The sequence below is a fragment of the Galeopterus variegatus genome, unplaced genomic scaffold (genome assembly GCF_000696425.1).
Source record: "Galeopterus variegatus unplaced genomic scaffold, G_variegatus-3.0.2 Scaffold2167, whole genome shotgun sequence".
NCBI classification, from domain to species: Eukaryota; Metazoa; Chordata; class Mammalia; order Dermoptera; family Cynocephalidae; genus Galeopterus; species Galeopterus variegatus.
Genome location: NW_007728278.1, coordinates 61,863 through 83,803, shown reverse-complemented (window position 1 = coordinate 83,803; position 21,941 = coordinate 61,863). Strand labels below are relative to the sequence as shown.

Here is a 21,941-nt window from a genome sequence, read left to right as displayed (position 1 = left end):
TGATGGTCTACCAGCCACTGGAGTGCATTGACACAAGGAGAGTCACCAGCAGAGATAAAGAAAAGAAGAGGACATCTCTCTGAAAAGCCCATTTCAGAGTGACAGAAGAAGCATCTGTGCTATGGTAATATTGGGGGACCTGTCCATACCTCTCAGCATTGGATAGATCATCTAGGCAACAAATCAACAGAATAACCATTATTCTTTCAGAAGGAGAGAAGAAATCTAGGGTAATAAGAGGGGAGGGGGGGAGAAAGGGGGATGGGGCGAGACTGGACAAGGGGCATAAAGAATAATTACGGTTTGTAACAATATATATGCTAGTAATATTGATTTGATTAACATATCTCAATGTTGAACCCCAAAATATGTATAATCAATTTTGATTCAATAAAAATTTAAAAAATAAAAATAAAACAAATAACAACAGAATGTTGGTGGGGTTACATTAACAATTACTCATGATAAAGAAGGTTACTATAAAATAAAAAAAGGCTAAAGTTACAAACAATTTTATGTACCTACTGTATTAAAAATACAAAAAGCTGGTGGTATTATGAGGAACTGACACATCCACCATTAGAGTAGGCCACCTAGCCTACTTAGTAAAAAATCATTAAGGTACAGAAAGATAAAAACTATGCAATGAACAAACTTGATCTTTTGGACAAATATATTTGACACTTCACCTAATAAATGGAGAATACACTGGTTACTCACCAGTGGGTAAATCAAGTCTTACCAAATTTTAAAGGACAGGTACCACATGGATGACATGATATCACAAGGCAATTAAGTTAGAAACCAACAACAAGGTAATTTTTAAACCCCGTACTTGTAAATTAAAACTTTCAAATAACTGATAAAGAAAAAAATCATAATGGGAATTTTTAAATATTTAAAACAAAATGTTAGTTAAAATTGTGCGACGCTGTTAAAATCATATGCAGAGCATCCAGATTTACATTTTTATATTAGCAAAGAAAAACAGCTGAAAATGAAATAATTATCCAACTTGAGTTAAAAAGTGCAGCAGAACACACCCAGAGAAAGTAGAAAGAAGAAAGGAAAGATAAGACAAGGATCGTGCTTATATAAGAGTTTCCTAGCTCTATTGTAACTTTAAGACTGAGTATCAATGTTAACAGCTGAACTGCCTTTACCTCAAGTCTACTGTTGTACTGTACATCGTAGTTAATTTGCAAGTAAAACAGCCAAGCCATAGTTACAATGATAAGTCCATAAACACGGCTCATAAAATGAAAAGCTACCAGCACAAAAATTTTAGAGGAGAAAGATGATCTTAATAAAGAAGAGGTGGTAGGCGCTAGAGTCAAGAGTAAGGCTGGAAGGTTAAATAAATGATTGCAATGATGGCCTATTTTTTAAAAAAAATCAATGACTACCTCCATTTACCACTGATTTACTTCTTGCCAGCAACTATACTAGTGCTTGTGCAAAATACTGCAAGGTGGGCATTATTAATCCCATTTTACAAATGAGGAAACTCAGGCTCAGAGATGATAATTAAGCTACTTTAGATCATATTTTACAAAGTGGTACAGCTCAGGTCTAACTTCAATCCTATTTGAGTCCAAAGACTGTGCACTTATCTTTGCTACATCAGTGGCTATTCCAATAACATTATTTTTAAAGGTGAAGATTAATTAATAAACATGTGGGATCCGAACCCTCGGGCGGGAGCGCCGCCGCGCTTTCCAAGCGGCGCACTATCCAGTGCGCCACCGGGCCGGCCCTAGGGTATTAATGTTCTGATGGTTGAAATATTAAAACTTTTTCAGCCATTTTAACTATCATTATGCAATCACAGCCTTTGGGTGACAAAGAAAGACCACTATTACAGCCTAACTTCTCTTACTTTTAGTTCAAATTTCCCAAACTTAGCCTCTACCCATGGTTCAAGGACATAATGATTAATCACTCTGTTGGATTAAAGATGTAGATATTTGGGGAAATTAGGTGATTATGTACTAACCACAGGACATACTCTGGAACTTTGTTTTCTTGAATAAGTACCTGTAAATCAGTTTGTTTTCTTGTCATTTGCTTCTTTCTGATAAACTTGGAGTGAAGATGCTGCTGCTGCATGATCTCCTGGGCAATAAAATGGCTGCTTTTTGCAAAATTGTATCAGTTCAAAAACTAAAGAAGCTTTCTCCTAAAGTGTTTTCTTACTCTCAATAAAAGCCATCACCTTTGCTGTCTTACAAGCGTTCTCTGAGATTTTAGCAACATTCAAATCATTCTCTCTTTATGGGACCAGTAATTATTTTTAAACATTTACTAAATCTGAACATAAACTATCTCACAAATGGCATTTTATTTTTGCACTTAATGTGTAGGACACTTAATGTGCTAGTTTTCTGGGTACTGGATAAATGAGACTTTACTTAAGAGAAATAAGGTTTAGAAATTAATCTGTGTTTGCTATATGGCTAAGGGAGAGGAAATGAGAAACTAGAAAATCAGAGAAACATACTACACATGAATCAAAGGACAATGAAATCAAAAAAAGGAAAAAACAGCAATCTTTCAAAGATGTTTCTTCGAAGTTTACAACATCTGATGTTTTGATGTAAGTATTAAAGACCAAGTACCAACTTTTTAAGAGGCATTAAAGAGTGAGCAGCTACATGCAATTGAAAAAAATTTACATGCTGGTTGCCTACCCAGTACTACAACTCTCAATCTATTTATTCAACAGTTATCACATTTAGGGCCGGCCCGTGGCTCACTCGGGAGAGTGCGGTGCTGATAACACCAAGGCCACGGGTTCGGATCCTATATAGGGATGGCCGTTTGGCTCACTGGCTGAGTGTGGTGCTGCCAACACCAAGCCAAGGGTTGAGATCCCCTTACCGGTCATCTTTATTAAAAAAAAAAAAAAAAACAGTTATCACATTTAGCTTCCTTAAATTTCTTTTTATTTATATAATAAAGCTTATGGAAACTAGTTTCGATCTCATAAATTTCATTCATTATTCATTCCAGATTTATTAAGCTAGCTAAACATTTTTGCTAAGCCAGATTATTTCAACAAGGACTGCCTAATTCATTACTTTTGAGGACACTTGTTAGATTTTTAAGTGTCCAACCAATTTATATTAAACTTCAGAATTTTCCTTTGCCTGAAATTTGGAGATCTGATCCTCTCCCCGCAGAAACACATTCTATTTAACCAAAGACAATAAAGAAAACTTATCTTCCAGAGTGCTGACACTGAAGTGATGATTGGTTCATAAATGACAATTTAGGATAAAGTGATCAATTTCTAAAAATATAAAACTGACTAACCAATAGGGTTGAATAAAACCAATATAAGTTACAGTCTAGTAAGAAATTTCAGCTCCAAACAATTTCTCCAGCTAACTTAGTTATTTAGCAAGAAAACCCAATAAACCAGAGCACCATATTTCCAGAGCCATTTAACTCGTCATAGTTACTATACATGTAACAAATACAAAATTACAACATGTGCATTGCTACAATATAAATAGCAAATATACTGGTTAGAGAACATTAAGATACTGAAAGAGAAAGAAACAACATAAAGATATCACTTACTGAAATCTGGTTAAAGTATTAAGACATGAAAAGTGACACTTTCTCAAATCATTTAAACTAAGACTTCAAAATTTTCTTTCTATGAAGATGCAACGACAAAATTCAAATGCAAAGAACTGCAATACCCAAGCAATCAATATTAACAAATATATCAGAACAGCACTACTGAATAGAAACCCTCAAAAAATACAATCTGTACAGCTCTGCATAACTTCATTCAACCTCTGTTGCCAGCTTTTCAGCATACTCAACCCTAAATTGTCCATGCTGGAGACTGTCAATGTTGTCAATTAGCAAAAAATATAACTGTAAATGTCGGTTTGATTCCCTCTTTTACTCAAGGTACTTCTTATTCATCTTATTCTAAATAAAAGGCACTAAAAGTTTTCCTTAACATTGAAAGATCAAGGAGCACAATACTAGGTAATGCAACCAAAGTAAAATATTATATACTGCTATTTCTAATTCATCAATTCCATTTTACTAACGTATATGATCAAGAGTTTATACTTTTGAAAGATGTACTTACCTATTAAAAAGCAAAACAGTGAGGTGAAGGATAGCATCACTACCACTAGACACTGTTGGCTTCATTGTTTGAATATATCTGAGGGCCTGTCTGTGCTCACCCTGACAAAGGAAAGCTTGAATAATCTTTGAATGTTGCCATGACATAGGTTTTGCCGTAGATGGGTGAAACAAAAGATCCAAACCACTCTGCAAAATGGATATAAAAAGTGGTAAACATAATTCTTTGGATTTAGTCAAAGTAGCTAAGCTTTAAAAATACAGGCAGCTGAAAAGATCTACTTTAATCTATGATATATTTTAAAGAATAAAAGCCTTATAAAAGCCTCATACTTTTGAGATCTTGTTATGCTATTATAAAAAATGTTCCCATCACCAATTTCATACATGAACGCCAAATCCTACCTTCTATGGTTCATACAACACACCAAACATCTCTCTAACCATATTTGTCCTATTCGTAATTACTTACTTGTTCATTTCCTCTTTAGATGGTAAGGAACCCGGGGTTCTGAACTGTTTTATCTTTGTATTCTTGATGCCTAAGATAGTGCTTGGTGAAGGTACTCATTAAACTGAGTCCTTCTTAAATTACCTAAGTAAATTATATCATATCTTTAATATCGAATTTAATCTAGTTAGGTATATTTTCTAAAATTCTAATAATTTACAAAAGTTTACATTCTAACAAACTTACCTCATAGTCATTATGATCTATCAGCCAAAATCCCTGAATAAGTTTAACATAGCCCCAAGAAATGGCAAAAGTGGTTGGAAAAGATTCAATGGAAGTATCCATTTTGTTTGGAAAGGAATACATAATATCAAGTAGCAAATAAATAGTCTTTTAAAAAGAAGATTAAGGACAATAAACAAAAACTCCTACATATATATTCAGAATAGGTAACAACAGAATGTACCATTAAAAGAGGACTTGAAAGACTTTTTAGTGTTCAAAAAGCTATCACGGTAACCAGCTAAGCGAATATATAATCTTATCAAATGTGGGTACAGTCATTCCCACGCCAACTTCATTCTCAGTATTTTATTACCACCACCACAAAGGAGATAAACTAAAGCATATATTCTTCATTAACTTAGGAGTTTAGCAAATTTAAAAAACAAAGCTATAGACAAAATTCCAGTTATCTGGCAACAGCTGTCAGCTTAAGCAAACACATTGAGTATCTCATAAATTATGAAGGGAACTGCATATTTTTAGACTAAGAAACTGACATTAGGACAAAAATATTATCACAAAGACTACAGGGCCCAAACAATGCATAAAGTAACATTAAGTGAACTTATATGTATTCATTTTCAGCACAAAAGTTAACCCACTGAGAATGACGATTTGCCAGCAATGTTACAGAGCAGTTGTTCTTAACTTTTTGAGTGTCTTGGACACATTTGGGAAACTGATAAAAGCCAAGGACCCTATTCCTAGAGGGAGAGAAACAAAACAAAACATAGAACAAAATTTTGCACATAATTTAGGTTAATCGTATATGCCATCTGAACCCAACCAACATATCCTGGTTAAAAACCCTTCTTTTAAAAACAAACAAACAAACAAAAAGCCTGAAATTGAGATTGGATTAGATATGTAAAGTTTTGAAACCTATACTACTCTGAAATTTTATGATTTTGATAATGTGAGTATTTGATAAAATTTAAAGGATACAACAGAATGTTTGCTTGCTTCGGTAATGTTGTCTAATAGGTATATGTCCAGTAATGCCTGTAACAAGAAGGGATAAAGACTTCAGCGCATTTTATATAGACATTCAACCACTTGTGCTCCTTGTTTGCCCAAGCCTGTATGTTTTCTCCCTCCTCAACTTGGCAGACCCTTTAAGTGATAGTGCATTATACTGCAAACCTACATGTAGACTAACAGGAGGATATTTTCCTGTGCCTCCTTCATCCCGTTTCCACAACTTCTCAACTCGATCTCCTAACTGAGAAACTAGTCCATCGATCATCAAGCAATCAGGGTTCCACTTGCCCCTGCAATAAGGGAAACATTAAGAATTGTTTATTATTAATGTTATTATTACTGTCAAAACAACAAGCGTTGAACTCTTAAAAGTAATAATCCCAACTATCAAAAAGAGGAGAGCTGAAACTGGACCCAATTTAGCACCATGAGAACTCCAGACATCAAGGAGAGTTGGTCAGACAAACTCTGAAGTTGTTTTAAGTTCAATCATCAGCAAGCCAATCAGTCAAGGTCAGGTCCCAGGGAACAATGCGGTCTAGCCAGCCAACTACCTGCAACTATTCTATTTTCATCATCTTGAGCAAATTACCATAGCATATGGCAGCCCAGTGTAGTGAAAACACGACAGTTTTAAGTTAAGAAGTTATAGTATCCATTTCATCACTTGAGTAATCTTTTATCTTCAGTGATTCCTCCATTCAAAAAATTATTGAGCCCCTACAATGTGATAAGCAAATATTGTCCCTGTCTATTTCCTTGTCTAATATTATCAACAGCAGCAGTTACTGCTTATTGAGCTTTTCCTATGAGTCAGGCACTGAATGAGGTGCTCTGTACACATTATTCAATTTTCATATTGACTTTATAACTCATTTGACAAATAGAATTAGAAAGCGTATGGGGCCGGCCCGGTGGCGCACTGGATAAGTACGCTGCTTGGGAAGCGTGGCGGCGCTCCCGCCCGAGGGTTCGGATCCCACATACAGACCAGTTCCCGCTCACTGGCTGAGCGAGGCGCGGGAGCAACACCGACGGTTGCAATCCCGTTGCCGGTCCCCGGTCCGGTACAGGGGCAACACTGAGGGTTGCGATCCGTTGCCGGAAACGGAAAAAGACAAAAGACAAAAAAAAAAAAAAAGAAAGCGTAGCAAATCTGCCCAAAAAGTTCACGAGAAGATCCGTATTATCTTTTGATTCTATTTTCCCATGAACTGTTTGAAGTATTCTTATACACTTAGGAAGTAAAAGATCTAGAATTTTAAAATATGTCTAATCAGTCTCCCAAATTCATGTTCGCTATCCTAGATAGTTATTCTAAAGTACTGGTTCCCAAAATCTGTCATGTGTCAGAATTACAGTTGCCACAGTCTTTTAAAGTACTAATGCCCAGGTGATTCTGACTTAAGAAACCTGGAATCAATGTTTGTGAATTATTTCTCTGAATGTTACATGCTGCTCTACAATTCTGTCATTCCAGCTTAAGGAAGAATATACTTCCAGAGATAGGACCCAGGCTCTAACCACTGCAATAAGGGAAACATTAAAACTGTTTCTTTCTTCTTTTAGTTTTATTTCTTTATTTCAAAGGAACCTACCAGGCTATTCACATTTTTTTTTTTAAGGAAAGAGATAAAAGACAAAATGAGATACATATGACAAAAGAAAAGTGGCCGAAATGTTGAAGAGTAGCTACATGCAAGTTCTAAAAGGTGTAACCATTAGGTCAAGGCAAACAATACAATTAAGAGAAAAATGCTAGTAACAAATTCTGATACTTTACTGAGAATTCCACCTGTTTATAATCATTTCACAACATGATGAACACTTCTATCTGAGAAAGCTTGACTTCTTACAGAAGTAATTTCTAAAATGTGTTCTGAAGGTCTGGATGTACTATACCTTGATAAACGCTCACACTTCTGTCGACGACTGGTGTAGTAGTTCTGAATTACTGGGTAGTTGTAGCATAACCTTGACAACTGCACAGCATCATCTAGATTTTTTTTAAGAGTTGGGAAAAAAGCTAGTAATATTTCCAAAATATCTCAACAATACTTAAGATTACACACATTGATATTTACAACATTGTTTAACCCACAGGCTTGCTAAAATAAATAAAATGTAATAAAAGAATACTATACATCCTTTTTTCAATGGACGTACAAGAGAGAAAACTGAGTCTTTCATAAAAGTCTGAAACAATAAGGATGCTGGCTTAAAACCCTGGAAACTTCTAAATAATTTTAATCCTTAGGTACAAACAGCAAATTGAAAGCAAGCAATTTTCACTATTCAAATTGCAATCTAAGAGAGTTATGAATGAATAAGATCAACAACAATTATACGTGAAGTGGCAGAATCACTTCTACATAAAATCTGATGTGTTTCCTGGAAATGCAAAAAGTTGGAGGCTTTAGGAGTGTGATCTAAAAAAACAGAGTAAAACTCAGTATGAAAAATTCTCTACTTTTTGTATTGGTTATTAGATAAAAAGGGGTATTTAACTGATAACAAATAATAGTTGGTAACCACATTGAAAGAACACTTAACAAAAAACAAGACCAGCAAATTAGGTTATAAAAACCGTACTTCATGGATCTATATTATAGCTGGTGATATTGTTGAACCCATTTTCAGAAGCCATGTTTTCTCAAATTTGCTTTACTTCTAAATGTTATTCAATCCGATAAATCTATATGGAACACCTGTTTATCAGGCATGGAGTGAGGCAATGAAGATAAAAAGTGAGGAAGAATGTAAGAAAAGATAATAGAAAAGAACAAAAGTGAGGTGGAAGAAAGGAAACCTGAAGCATTAGAACAAAACAATAAAATTATAAAGACTTAAGAATGTTTCAATTATTATTTATAGATTAAGTAAATACTTTACCTAAGCCTTCTGGTAAAAGCCCAGAATGAGAGAACCAAAGAACCATTTGTGCATACTGACAGATGAGCTGGGTAACCATATACTTATTGTTTAATTCCATCAGTCCTACAAAGAAGAGTTAACATCAGTTTAACTTCCAGTTTATCAACCACAAACAAAATATCAAGATACTCAACAGTTTTCAAAAACTAATTACTTGGTGATTTTTCACAATATGTATATATTTCAAACAAATTTATCTTGTGTATATTTTAGTGTGGTCCAAAATGATGTCACAGAAATCTCCAAAATGCTAAAATAAATATAGACATTTCAAGTATAAATTCTTCCATCTCTACTACACTTCCATTTAGCTAATTTCAAAGTCAAATTTATACATTAATACAAACTAGTACAATACAATTAACATTGTTCAGGACTTTAAATGAAACTGGTTTTGTTTTGTTGACATGGCAAAAAAAAAAGAGAAAAATAATTATAACCTCTTTGAATAATAACATACATACTTTAAAGTTTCAAATTCTACTGGAAGTACACTACCTTAACAATCATTAACCTTAACTCCAGAACTTCCCAAGTTTATTTAAGAATGGGCTCATGGCTCATCTAACATTCTATAGCCTTACTTAAAAAAACAAATTAAAAAAACCTAGCATTCAAGAAATAATGTCGTCTTCACACAATGATCCATCTAAGACACAGAAATTTTATTCTTTCTCTAAGTTAAGAAGTAAAATTTAATAAAACTCTCATTTGTATAAAACAAAGAGCACACCTTTTTCAGTGATCTCTTGGGCCTCTGTGGCAAAACAGCTTAAGACTGTATTTAGGTTGCTAAGAAGCAAATGGCACTGCTGGATAGACTGTAAAGTTTGTGGATCAATGAAACGACATGAACCGTCAAATAATGGTGCACCTTTCAAGGATGAAAAAAAAGATTAGTTTCAACACAGTAAATGTTCATGAATTAGAATCACAAATGCAAAATTTCTCAAATTCCTATTACTCAAAAGATTTATTCCATATGAGATTTACAGAGACAAGTTAGAAATGGCAAAGACCCTCAAGAAATCTAGAATGTACTTTCAATATAAAACTAGCAACAGAGTAAGAATTTGAACTCAACCTACTTCTAGAGCTTATCCTCATAACCACTACACATCACAACATAGGAATTTACTTTAATGACTGATTTAATTACATTAATGTTTAATGTTTAACTGGTCTTGAAAACAATTACCCTAATTCTAAAATCCTTCCTCAAAGTAATTTTAAAAGGGGGCTACCCTTTGGAAATGGGAATCTGGGTGGGGAAGGGTGGGTCAGAACAGATTTTTTTTTTGTTATAAACCATGTGGTTTTACTTGAATTCTTAAACTATAACATATGTACTACTTGGATAAAAGTAAAAATTAAACCAAAATGATGTCTTTAAAAAAATGAACAAAATAAAATCCTTCTTCAAATCAAATTCTAATTTGCTTTATTTCCAATACATTTAAAACACTTGTTAAGTGCTGTATTTTTAATTATTCCTAGAGGCTTTTTTTAAAAAAAGAAAACTCCATTAACTGGCAAAAAGCTCAAGGCAGCAACAATGGCTGAGTTATCAAATTCAAGCCCAAAACACCACATTATGCTCAAAACGTAAGTCATATAATTCAGAGTTGAATTTAAAAAAATCAAAAACCCATATACAATAAGCCCTGACAAACATTTTACTCTTAAAAAACACATACATTTTTACCCTAATCCTAAATTATCAGGAGTGAAATATTTAAAATTAATTATTTCATGTTTACAGTTTCATAAGCGTTGCCTAAAAATAATATAGGACCCCAGGTCTTCCTAACAAATTTTGTTGGCTTAGAATTCCCTACTAAGAATAACTTAAGTTATGGAAAGCTATTTATAGTCAAATGTCTTCAAAAGTTCATTTGTTCATTCATCATGACACAACAGAAATGACCAACACATACATACATCTAAATGACCTTAAATTTTATTTTCTCTTACAGTGCAATCACACATCTCCGATTGCTACTACTTTTAACATTATTTTTACACTAACTGGACATGAATGATTTTTAATACTGACAGGGTACCTCAAAATTGAAAGTATACAACAGACTAATAAACAAGATTGACATCTGTTGGTGGAGGACAGAGTATGTGATACACTTTTACCCTGCCATCTGGCTTTTTCACCTCTGAGAGTTGGGATATGTTGGCCCTGACAAAAGGCATATTGAAATCTGACCCCCAGTGTTGGGAGTTGTTTGAGTCATGGAGGCGGATCTCTCACGAATGGATTAATGCTCTCCCTGGGGGAGAGGGGCCTGAGTGAGATCTTGCTCTATTAGTTTCCGCAAGAGCTGGTTGTTTAAGAGACCCTGGCACCTCTCTCTTTCTCTCTCTTGCTTCCTCTCACCACGTGATCTGCTTGTACCCGCTGGCTGCCTGCAGCTTTCCACCATGAACAGAAGCAGCCTGAGGCCCGTGCCAGATGCAGCTGTCCCAGAATTGTAAGCCAAATAAACCTCTGTTCTTTATAAATTACCTAGTCTCAGGTGTTCTGTTATAACAACACAAAATGGACTAATACAACATCCATAAATATTTTAAATAGAAAGCGAATAAGGAGAGGAGCTTCTGAGGTTAACTGGTAGATGCCCTTAACACCATCATCAGCAAGTTTTGTAAATTAAATTCCTAAGACCAAAAGATTAAGGTATAAATCTGAAACCTGCTATTATGGGCATATCAGCATGCTGCCAGTTTAACAATCTATTGCAAAATCTTGGCAAAAAATTACTTTTGTCACTTTAATGTGTAACAAGAAAGTTTTCTTCTGGGACTTCTTTAAATTCTAAGAATTTATAACTTCAAAAGCATTAAAAATTATTATTATGTACTTAAAAATGAACCGAGATTGCTTTTTTAATATTAAATTCTGCCCTAAATCTACAAACTTCTAATACTTACATAGTCTGTCAAATTCCTCTTTGGCAAAAACTACTTTATTCCATGTCCATTCGAGAACAAAGTGCAAATTAGCAGCAGAATTTGGTTGTTCTTATTTGTAAATATGAAAGGAAAAAATAAAGAATGATTATTAATTACAAACAGAAGGCTAGTAACTTTTCAACAGAGAAACCTGACAGACAGCACTCTACCCAAGAACATGAAGTGAACGTAAACATTAATGGAGATAAACTGATATACGTATCCTTCTCAGTGCACATCAGGGAGTACATCATTTTAGGCAGTCTTGCTGCCAAAAAGGTTACACCTGAATCAAATCATGAGGAAAAATCAACAATCACAAACTGAAAGGCAGTCTACAAAATAATAGGCCTATATTCTCTAAAAAAAAAAAAAAAAGTCAATGTCTTAAAAGACAAAAGCTTAGAAACTGCACCAGATTAAGGGAGATTAAAAAGACATTAAAAACTAAATATAAAGCATGATTCTGGACTTCATCTCCCCCAAAACTGCTATAAAGAACATTATTAGGATAACTGGAGAGATTTCAATGAAGTCTCTAGCATGTATCAGTGTTAATTTTCTTGATTTTTTTATAGTCACAAAGTGCTTTTATAAGTCAATGTTCTTATTCTTAGAAGCAAACAATACTGAAATATTTATGGGTAAAGAAGTATGATATTTTATTCTCAAACAGTCCAGAACAAAAGGGTGTGTGTGTGTGTGTGTGTGTGTGTGTGTAAAGCATGATAATGATACACACAACAACCTGGATGAATCACCAGAGAATTTTGCCGTGTGGAAAGTTAATTCCCCAAAGTCACCTATTGTATGATTCCATTTATGAACATGTTTGAATTGACAAAATTATAAAGAGAGAGAACAGATTAGCAGTTGCCAGGAGTTAGGGATGGGATGGAGAAAGTAGGAGGCATGGCTATAAAAGGGTAACATGAAGGATCCTGCTTGTGATATTGTACTAGAGGTTTGCCATATAGTACCACTGGGGGAAAATGTGGTAAAGGGTACACAGGATCTCTCTGTTATATCTTACAACTACATGGGAATCATCCAATTATCTCAAAATAAAAAGTTTATCAAACCCAACAACAGTGAACTGATAAAATACACAACCAATGTTTTAATTGTTAAAAATCAGAATCTTACTTTCTGTTATCCATCTTTTGATAAAACCAGTCAAAAGTCCAAGGCAACTTGTGTGAACTGCTGCTGACAATATAGCTTCCAACTGTTCTTCCTAACCCATGCAATAAAAAAAGAAAAAAATGAAAAGAGGATATGAATCAAAAGCAGCAAGTTCTAGTTCAGAATACAAAATTTTAAAGGCTAAAAATTCATTATGACCCACTAAGATGGCTACAATCAAAAAGACAGACAATAACAAGCATTGGTGATGATGTAGACAAACTGGAATCCTCATACACTGCTGGTGGGAATGTAAAATGGTACAGCCACTTTGAAAAACAGTCTGGAAATCCTCAAAGTGATCCAGTAATTCCACACCTAGGTACATACCCAAGATAAATGAAAATACATGTCTACTGTATATATAAAAACTTCACATGAAGGTTCATATCAGCATTATTCATAATAGCCAATAAGTGGAAACAACACAAATGCCCATCAACTGAAGAAAAGATACACAAAATGTGGTATACTCATACAATAGATAATACAGCCATAAAATGGGATGACGTATTGACTTCTCACCACACAGATGAACCTTGAAACATTATGCTAAATGAAAGAAGCCAGTCACAAAAGACCACATATAGGTTAAGCATCCCAAATTGGAAAATCCAAAATGCTCCAAAATCTGAAATTTTTTGAGCACCATGACATGACACTCAAAAGAAATGCTCATTGGAGCATTTCAGATTTTTGGATTAGGGATGTTCAACCCGTTAGTATCATGTAAATATTCCAAAATCTAAACAAATCCAAAATCCAAAACACTTCTTGTCTCAAGCATTTCAAATAAGGGATAATCAACCCGTATCCATTGGGAATTTTAAGATTTTAGCTTCTGTGACTGAGTCTGACTTTGTAAGTCATCATGATTTTTGCTGTAGGAACCTGTAATCTTCACTATTAGTCTTTCACAAGATACTGGCTTCTATAGAGCAGTGGTTCTCAAATATGGCATAAGAATCACATCTAGAGATGTTAAAACACACTCCCAGAGTTTCTGATTTAGTAGCTCTAGGGCAGGAATCAAGAATTTGCATTTTCGTAAGTTTCCAAGGTGATGCTGATACCAGGGATGTTATCTTCTTACTACAGATCTTGAGATTCACCTCATGATCCAAGCCAAGATGGTTTCTGCTCATGTGGTCTCATGCGCTTGTACCTACGCAGTTCTCTCTGGAGGCTAGGAAATGGCCTTTAGACTGCAATAAGGACTCTCTATTCATGACATGCCTGATGCAGCCAGGATGTGTTTCCGGTCCTATATCCTTCTACACAGCTAAGTGAACCTGGTACCAAGTTATGGCCTGTTGGGTCTTGGGTATATGAATTTTAAGCCAAACTCAAGTCTACAGCTACTGATCATGCAGAGTGGGCATTATACTACGTCACCTACTTCAGGCAGAAATTGTCAGATTTTTATTGTAATAAAATCAATAAAGTTAAAAATCATCTCACTTGACTTAAACTAGAAGGCTGAATATCAATAAGTCTTGGTGAAAGAAGCCCAGCTACAAGGCATCGATTATAACCATCAGGAATGACTTCACTGAGAGATGGTCCTGATTTCTTTAAAAAAGTCAAAGTCTGTAATAGATAAATTAATAAGATATCAGTCAGTACTCAATTCAAATTTAAGAATAAATTAATCACTTTATACTTAAAATCTGAATAAAACTAAAAAATATCAAATGGAAATTATGAAAGACAGCATTTCCTTGCATGGAAAAGTTTATAGGTTTGTGAGCTAAACCAATGCTTGCTAATTATGAATGATAATACTTACTGATAAGGGTATTTTAGGTAGCTTAATATTTTTATGAAAGATAACCCTATTATCTTCTCTAAAGCTGAGAAACTTTGTGACAGATCTTGATGAACTTGACACACATAGCAAAAAAAAAAAAAAAAACCCTGCAGTTTATTCCTCTTTGTCTAATGTGAAAGAGACTTCACATGCATTATAAATATGGCATTCTTGCAACTTCCTGTGACAGTATAATGAAACATTAAAAAATATATTTTATATTTAAATATATAAAATTAAAATTTTATATTATTTTAAAATTATTATATAATTTTATGTATTAAAATTATATATATATATGGCATTCATTCACATGTGGTTGATTATCAATTAAGAGGTCTGCCACATCATGTTTCCCTAGAAAAGTATTTTTCAACACACTTTTTTTTTGTGCCAGGCACTATGCCACTGTCCTGGGTACCTTCTCTGCATTACTTAATTTGCTCACAAATTTCTGAGGAGAACTATGAGGAAGGATAAAAAAGGATGTGGTAAGGCACAGACCTACTTTGCTCTTTTCTTTGGGGTTCAAGTAGCTAACATCCACATAAAGCTGCTAAAAACATCCTGAGACCTCTTCTGGCAGGTTGTCATTAGTAATTGATGCTTCTAGCTGCTAATCTCATAAATTTAGCAGACACTACTATTTAAGCTGAAACACTTGTTTATATAATTAACACTATATAAAGCTTAAATCCATGAATCAAGTATATTCCAAGATCTGATTTCAGTTCAATTAAGAAGTACTTTGTCCACATTTCCAGTTGTTACCTACCTCTTTCTGAAAGCCAGTACAAGTTATATGAACAACTCCTGAGTTTAACAAACAAGTGGCATCTGAAAAAAAAAAAAATTTAAATCCAATTACATATTATATTTAAAATGGCATTAATACAACAAAACTTATCCTAAGAACAGATTGTTATGCAAAGTGTCAAATTATTATATATACTAAATTTTCAAATAAACTTTTCCAGGTATATTCATCCTAAGAATAAATAACAAACCTTATTACAAATGCACTAAATATAAAATAGTTATATCTTGTCTAGCATATTCAAAATAAGTGATAATTTCTTTATAAAATACATGTATTACTTTTCTCATGTACATATATAAAGTTAATTTTCTCAGTTATCCACATGTGGGTGAGATATGAACAGATAACACTGTACATATAAACTACACACACACACCTACATGTTTTTGCACGTTACTTTTCTTAAAAGGAATCTTAAGGATATACGTACCAAAATTGTAAGTACTCGGGTTAAAAAACTGCTCAGGAGGTGGATAAGAAAGAGGAACTCCTCGACCTAAACTTCTCTCGTGTACTAATATATCCAAGATGTAATGTGGAGAAGTCCTAATTACAACAGAATCCAATGACCACAGTGCAAAATAAGAGCAATTATGTAGATATTCTCCTGATCTAAAAGAAAATTTTAAAAATTACTCAGTCATTGATAAGCTACACATACAAATACCAGAGAGAAAGAGAAAAGAATCATACCTTAACGAATCTGGCATTTGTGCATGATACCAACGATTTATGTCGAAAAGCCCCAGGTATATAGAAGGCTTTCCCTGGCCATATACATTCACCTGCCAGGTAAATACTGAAACACTAGTGTCAGGAGAGAGAGCTGAAAGAAAAAAAACGATAATTTTTAAAAAGTAGAATAAAGAACCTCAAAGTAAAATCACCCCAACAGAATTATAGCAAGATTTTTCTCATAAATTAAGAGGTTTAATTTATATTTCATTTGATTTGTCAAAACACAATTCTATCATCTGTGTATAAAAAGAGACTCATTCATTTCATCTTGACTATTTATATCAAGACCTTATTAAAAATACTCATCAGAAAAATTATGTCCTGGCTTGTTTTCAGTTAACACTTTGAAGTACTGGAGTTAGAAAGTTAGAAAATAATTAGAGTGAATATTCTCCCAAGGAAGGTACATAGTATACATAGTATGAGAAGTTAATTTACTACCTAAAATGGATGTCTAAAGGCTAAAATGGGCATTAAGGCTTAATTCTTCAGAGGAACCTTGGTTGAGAAGGACTGATCTAGCTATATGGTGAAAGGAAAAAAAGACAAGTACTTGGATGGTGTCTGTGGAACAGAAAGGCAGGAACAGAGTAAGAGACATTGATACAAGAGAAAAGCAAACGTCTGAGACACTACTAACGGGAAACAGAAAAAGGAAGACATGAATGGGGAATAAGGAGAGAGAGAGCATGACAAGTTCCGTTTTTGACATGTTTAACTGGATGTGAAAACTGGATCACAAACACAGACATGTGAACTAGGAGAGAGAGCACCTCTAGGATGGATGAGCTCACTATACAAATGAATCCCAAAAAGAACACAAATACAACCAGGGACCTGGTGAGCATTCCCAGAACTCAGTAAGCCTATCATGTTATCTCATTTAATCCTCACGGCAACCCTTTGCAAAATGTGTAACTGAATTGTGCCACTTACAGATGGAGAAAAGGGGCTCAGAAATGTTAAATAATGTATCAAAGATCATAAGAAGTGACTGGACTGGAATTTGAATCAATGCTGGATTCAAAAATCTACATAAATTTTACTATGACAGCATGTTTTACCAGGAAGAAGAGATAACGTTAAAGGTGACAGAGAAAAAAATTCAAGGAAACTAATCCATGTTTGCCATACATGGCTCAAAAAATACAGACAGAAACGTTATCAGAGACTATTCACACTAGTTAAGACTAGCGACAATCTTTGTTTGAAGAGCTGGATAAAAATAAAAGGGTCCTTCATTACCCTAATCTATTCAATTCTTTAGTTTTATACAGCAATCTGGAGAGTAAGAAATACCTAGTATCTCACACAGACCTGAATAAATTCCATAATTAGTACTTTAATTCTTTAACTGCCGAGAGTCTGAATTCTGGAAACCAATACGTGTCATAAATCTTAAATCAAGCCTTCACATGATGTAAGTAGAGTACTTTTAACCAACCTTCATTAATGCCTTCCTCTCTGTCGCCATGAGACCGAAATTTCTCTATACTCTGGCATCCCAACAATTTGGTATTACTAGTCTGTCCCCTCAAAGGAAACATGCCACCTGTCAGGTCAAGTGTATATCTTTCTTCACAGTACTCTAACCCCTGTAACATAAAATATACACAAATCTTAATAGAGTTTTAAGCAAAGGGTCATTCAAAATTAAGCATTCTCCAAATTTAAAGATTGTTCACACAATACAAACACAAAAATTTAGTTTGAAGAGAACAGATTAAAAGGCTCTAAAATTTTATATACTATAAAGCACAAATAAAAAGTGAAATTTAGTCTCTCAAAAATAATTACCAACAAGTCTTCTAAAGCTGTCATCAAACATGGGAACCATCATGCACTACTGGCTGGAGTATAAACCGGAATAACCATCGAAACTACATATGCATAGATCCTAGGCCAGCAAACCTATTCCTGTGTTCTCACTGAAATTCTTGCTCTAGAATAGTTCTTAAACATTTTTTTTTTGCTCGTCAATCCCTTCATGATTCTGACTAAAAGCTATGAAACTTCCCCCAGGAAAATGCATAATCATAAAAATGCCACACATAATCCATGGGCTTTACGGATTCCCTAAAACCCATCCATATAGTCCTCAAAAACTAGGTTAAGAACGCCTGCTCTAGAGACAGGTATGTGAGGGTTGGCAGAGTATGGCGATTAGCAGCACCCCACTATTTCCTCAGAAATTCAGCCAGAGAAATAGGCAGTCATACACCCCCTTATAAAGACCATAGCTTACTCTTCTTTATATTAGTCAGTGCAACCAAGTGGTATTATTTTTCTTAGGTACCAAATAGGTTACAAGCTTGAGTCTAGTCCAATCCCCTCACTTTAGAGGAAGATGATACCTGGAGAAGTTAACAGTGCTACTTTAATAAGTGAAACAGATCTAATCTGAGGGATATTCTGATGTAGAGATCAGACAATCTCTTATCTAATATGTCTTCTACTATATTACAAATACAGTATTAATTTGAATATAATAGTAGCTTTTCAATATCTTAAAACAAAGACTATACACTTAAAACAGGGAAACAATGAACAAGATGGTAATATGATCCCTACAATTACCATTTACCTCATATAAGATTTGTCCTGATGCCAAACACTTTCTATCACCAAAGGCCAGCTGAAGCAGATGCAAACTCAATACATCCCCTTCACTGAAAGAAATAACATATTAATATATTAAACACCTCTTACTATCCAAATACATTTAGTCTGCATACAATGTTGAGTACATGTGACAAAACTAAGGTCACTGTAAAAAACATTTTTATTTGGTTGTTTTCACAAAATATAGTCCTTTAAAACAATAACTGATTTTTACTTTTTATTGATTCTAATTAACTGAAGTGATGTTTTATGTGGCAGAGATGATTCTTTATGTGGTAGAGACTTTAACTGTTTACCCAATATCCTTTCTCAAATATCCTTTCTTCAATAGTATGTTTTAGTTAGACACATCCCTGACTAAAATGTTTACATTTCCCCACTTTCTTTGCAGCTGCATGCAAGTAACCCAGTGGCCAAGTTCTGGTGAATGGGATGTAAACAGAATTATCCCATAGTAACTACAGAGGACCTTTCTTAAGGGACAGCATGTCCTTTGCTCCTCCTTCCTGGTCTCTTCGCTATCTTGCTATGCTTCTACCTAACATGAAGATGTTGCCTTGGACCATGAGAATGAGGGCTACACAATAAGGACACAAAGCAAAGATACCAAATCAACCCTGTACTGTTCAAACATACAGCATGATACAGTAAGTGTTAACAGCACACATTCCAGAGCCACATCATCTGAATTTGAATTCTTATTACTACTAGTTGGCCTAGCATACCGCATTCTCTTAATGTTCCTCATACCATACTATCTACTCTTTAGTCCTCTGCTGACTACTCTGCCCTCTTGTTTTCAATCCCCAAGTATCTAAGTACAGGGGGCTTTCAAGGCTTAGTTCCTAGTTCTCTTCTTTTCTCCAGCCATTCTCATTCACTCTAGGCCAGTGGTTCTTAACTCTGGTTGCTTATTATTAGAACTGCCAGAGGAAATTTGAAAAATACTAATGCTTAGGTCTTACAACCAGAAATTAATTTAATTGGTCTGAGGTAGCCAGATGAAATTCAAACACTTTTCTTATCCTGGCCTATACATCCCTATATGTAAACTAGTTTTACTTTTCTGGTCTTATCTACAACTACCATGTTCTACCCTTACTGGTCTTGCTTTTCCTTGAGATATCTTACTAAGAATTGTACATCCTTCTTTCCCAGATCTTCCCAGGGCTCTCCCCCAACTTCATTCATTTCACCCTGACTGACCACACTACGTAAAACAGCAGTTCCCTATGTTCCACCATACTCTATGTCCCCTTTTGCAGCTTTATTTTCCTGCATTTAAAATCACTATCTCAAGTTATATTAAACATATGTCCTAGTCTATTTATTTACTACCTCTCTTCCTCACTAGAATGTAACAGAAATTTCATTTGTCTTATGCATTGCTGTACTCCCTACAACATTTACTGGAACACATACTAATGCTCTGTGTGTTGAAAGAATATATACATGTCCATAAAGCAAAGACAAAGAGCCTCTAAAACCCACATAGTCAACAGGATAGACTGTATAGAACCAACATTAAAGGGTTCATTAAATTCATTTTTTTCATTCACTTTTCCATATTATGAAACTAAATGTGGCTTTTATTATAATTGATGAGCACTATGGCAACAATTTAAGATCTATACCCACATAATTTTATGGTGGTGTATTCACTCTACAGTGATTCTTTTTTTCTTCTTTTACTTTGTTCAAACAAAACAACTGATCTAATAGGGGAAAAAAAGACCACACCATCTATCTTTCTGATTTAGACTTATACACTAAATTTATATTATATTTATATCATAATCTATTCAAGGTGCTGAGTGATTTAATGACCAGGGGGGATGGAGGAAAACAGACATTGTAATATTACATACCTTTGTAAACTGACAGATTAATCTAAGAATGACTTAAAGTAGGATTTCTGAGCTGTGGTTCCATGGGTAGTCTTAGGGCAAGTCTGCAAGCTCCCTTCAACTGTATACAAGATTACTTACATTTGTTCATACCTATGTGTGTGAGTATATACATTACATACACACACAACACTCACACCAGTATATAATAGCCTTCACCAGATTCTCAACAAGGTGCATAACCTACTAATTTAAGGGTCCTATCAGAGACAAAAATAACATATCTCAAAGAACCCTTATATCAATAATACTGACAAATTACAAGTCAAATTACATCTATCCTATTAAAAGATGATATAAAGTACTAGAAAGTGGTTTAAAAATCATTAGAGAAGCTGGCCAGTTAGCTCAGTTGGTTAGAGCAGGGTGTCACAACACCAAGGTCAAGGGTTCAAATCCCCTTTCTGTGCGTTAATTACTCAACGTGCTGTAGATAATAAAGACAAGTGAATTCTGGGCATCAGTATAAGAAAAAGAAAACACCACCCTGCTCATATTTAAAGCTGTGATACCTCTCTGCTTAGAACGCATATGTAGTTCTGAGAACAACTTCAAAGAAGGCCTAAGGGAACTGCATATAATTCACAAGGATTTTAGAAAAAAATCAGGAGGAAAGGTCAGATAGCTTAACGATTGTAAGGACAGAGTGGGTATCACCTACACAACTAAAAAGACTTAAAGTTCTACAAGATCCATAAAAATCAAGAATGGCATGGTAAAAGTGAATGCAGACTTATCCACCAAGTTCCAACATAATATGATAGGGAACTCCTTTAGATTTTAGTGTTGGGAATCTCAAATAAGTAAAAGAAAAAAGAATCCACACAAAGAAGAATACATATACACAACTTATCATCCCAAGGGGTAGTACTAGAAAGAAAAAAATAAATGGAATATAAAAATTGTTTCAATAAAAGTCATCCCTCATTTTCCCTCACAGAGAACTTTCACCAGTCACATTCCTAAAGCTGCTGCTGGCCCACATTATACCCAGGTGGATAAGAATATACATGTGATTCAATGAGGGGAGTCCCAGCAGCTGTTTCTGTATTTTCACTTCAATTTCCTCCAGGATTCAAAAATTTCAAAAGTGGCAAACCAATTCTTCATTCACTGACTCACTACAGT

General features: G+C 34.4%; 1 protein-coding gene across 1 annotated transcript in view; it reads right to left on the bottom strand.

The window, feature by feature from the left end:
• AHCTF1 (AT hook containing transcription factor 1) overlaps nt 1-21,941 on the bottom strand; it is a 70,981-nt gene that overhangs the window by 32,682 nt on the left and 16,358 nt on the right. Inside the window, exons 6-20 of the mRNA XM_008580820.1 lie at nt 18,869-18,953; nt 17,729-17,879; nt 16,240-16,372; nt 15,977-16,158; nt 15,502-15,563; nt 14,378-14,506; nt 12,878-12,968; nt 11,711-11,800; nt 9,501-9,641; nt 8,726-8,830; nt 7,736-7,829; nt 6,000-6,123; nt 5,798-5,854; nt 4,811-4,957; nt 4,115-4,302 (exon numbers count right to left, since the gene is read on the bottom strand). Coding sequence (XP_008579042.1) covers nt 4,115-4,302; nt 4,811-4,957; nt 5,798-5,854; nt 6,000-6,123; nt 7,736-7,829; nt 8,726-8,830; nt 9,501-9,641; nt 11,711-11,800; nt 12,878-12,968; nt 14,378-14,506; nt 15,502-15,563; nt 15,977-16,158; nt 16,240-16,372; nt 17,729-17,879; nt 18,869-18,953 — 1,779 coding nt within the window. The remainder of the gene's footprint in view (nt 1-4,114; nt 4,303-4,810; nt 4,958-5,797; nt 5,855-5,999; nt 6,124-7,735; nt 7,830-8,725; nt 8,831-9,500; nt 9,642-11,710; nt 11,801-12,877; nt 12,969-14,377; nt 14,507-15,501; nt 15,564-15,976; nt 16,159-16,239; nt 16,373-17,728; nt 17,880-18,868; nt 18,954-21,941) is intronic.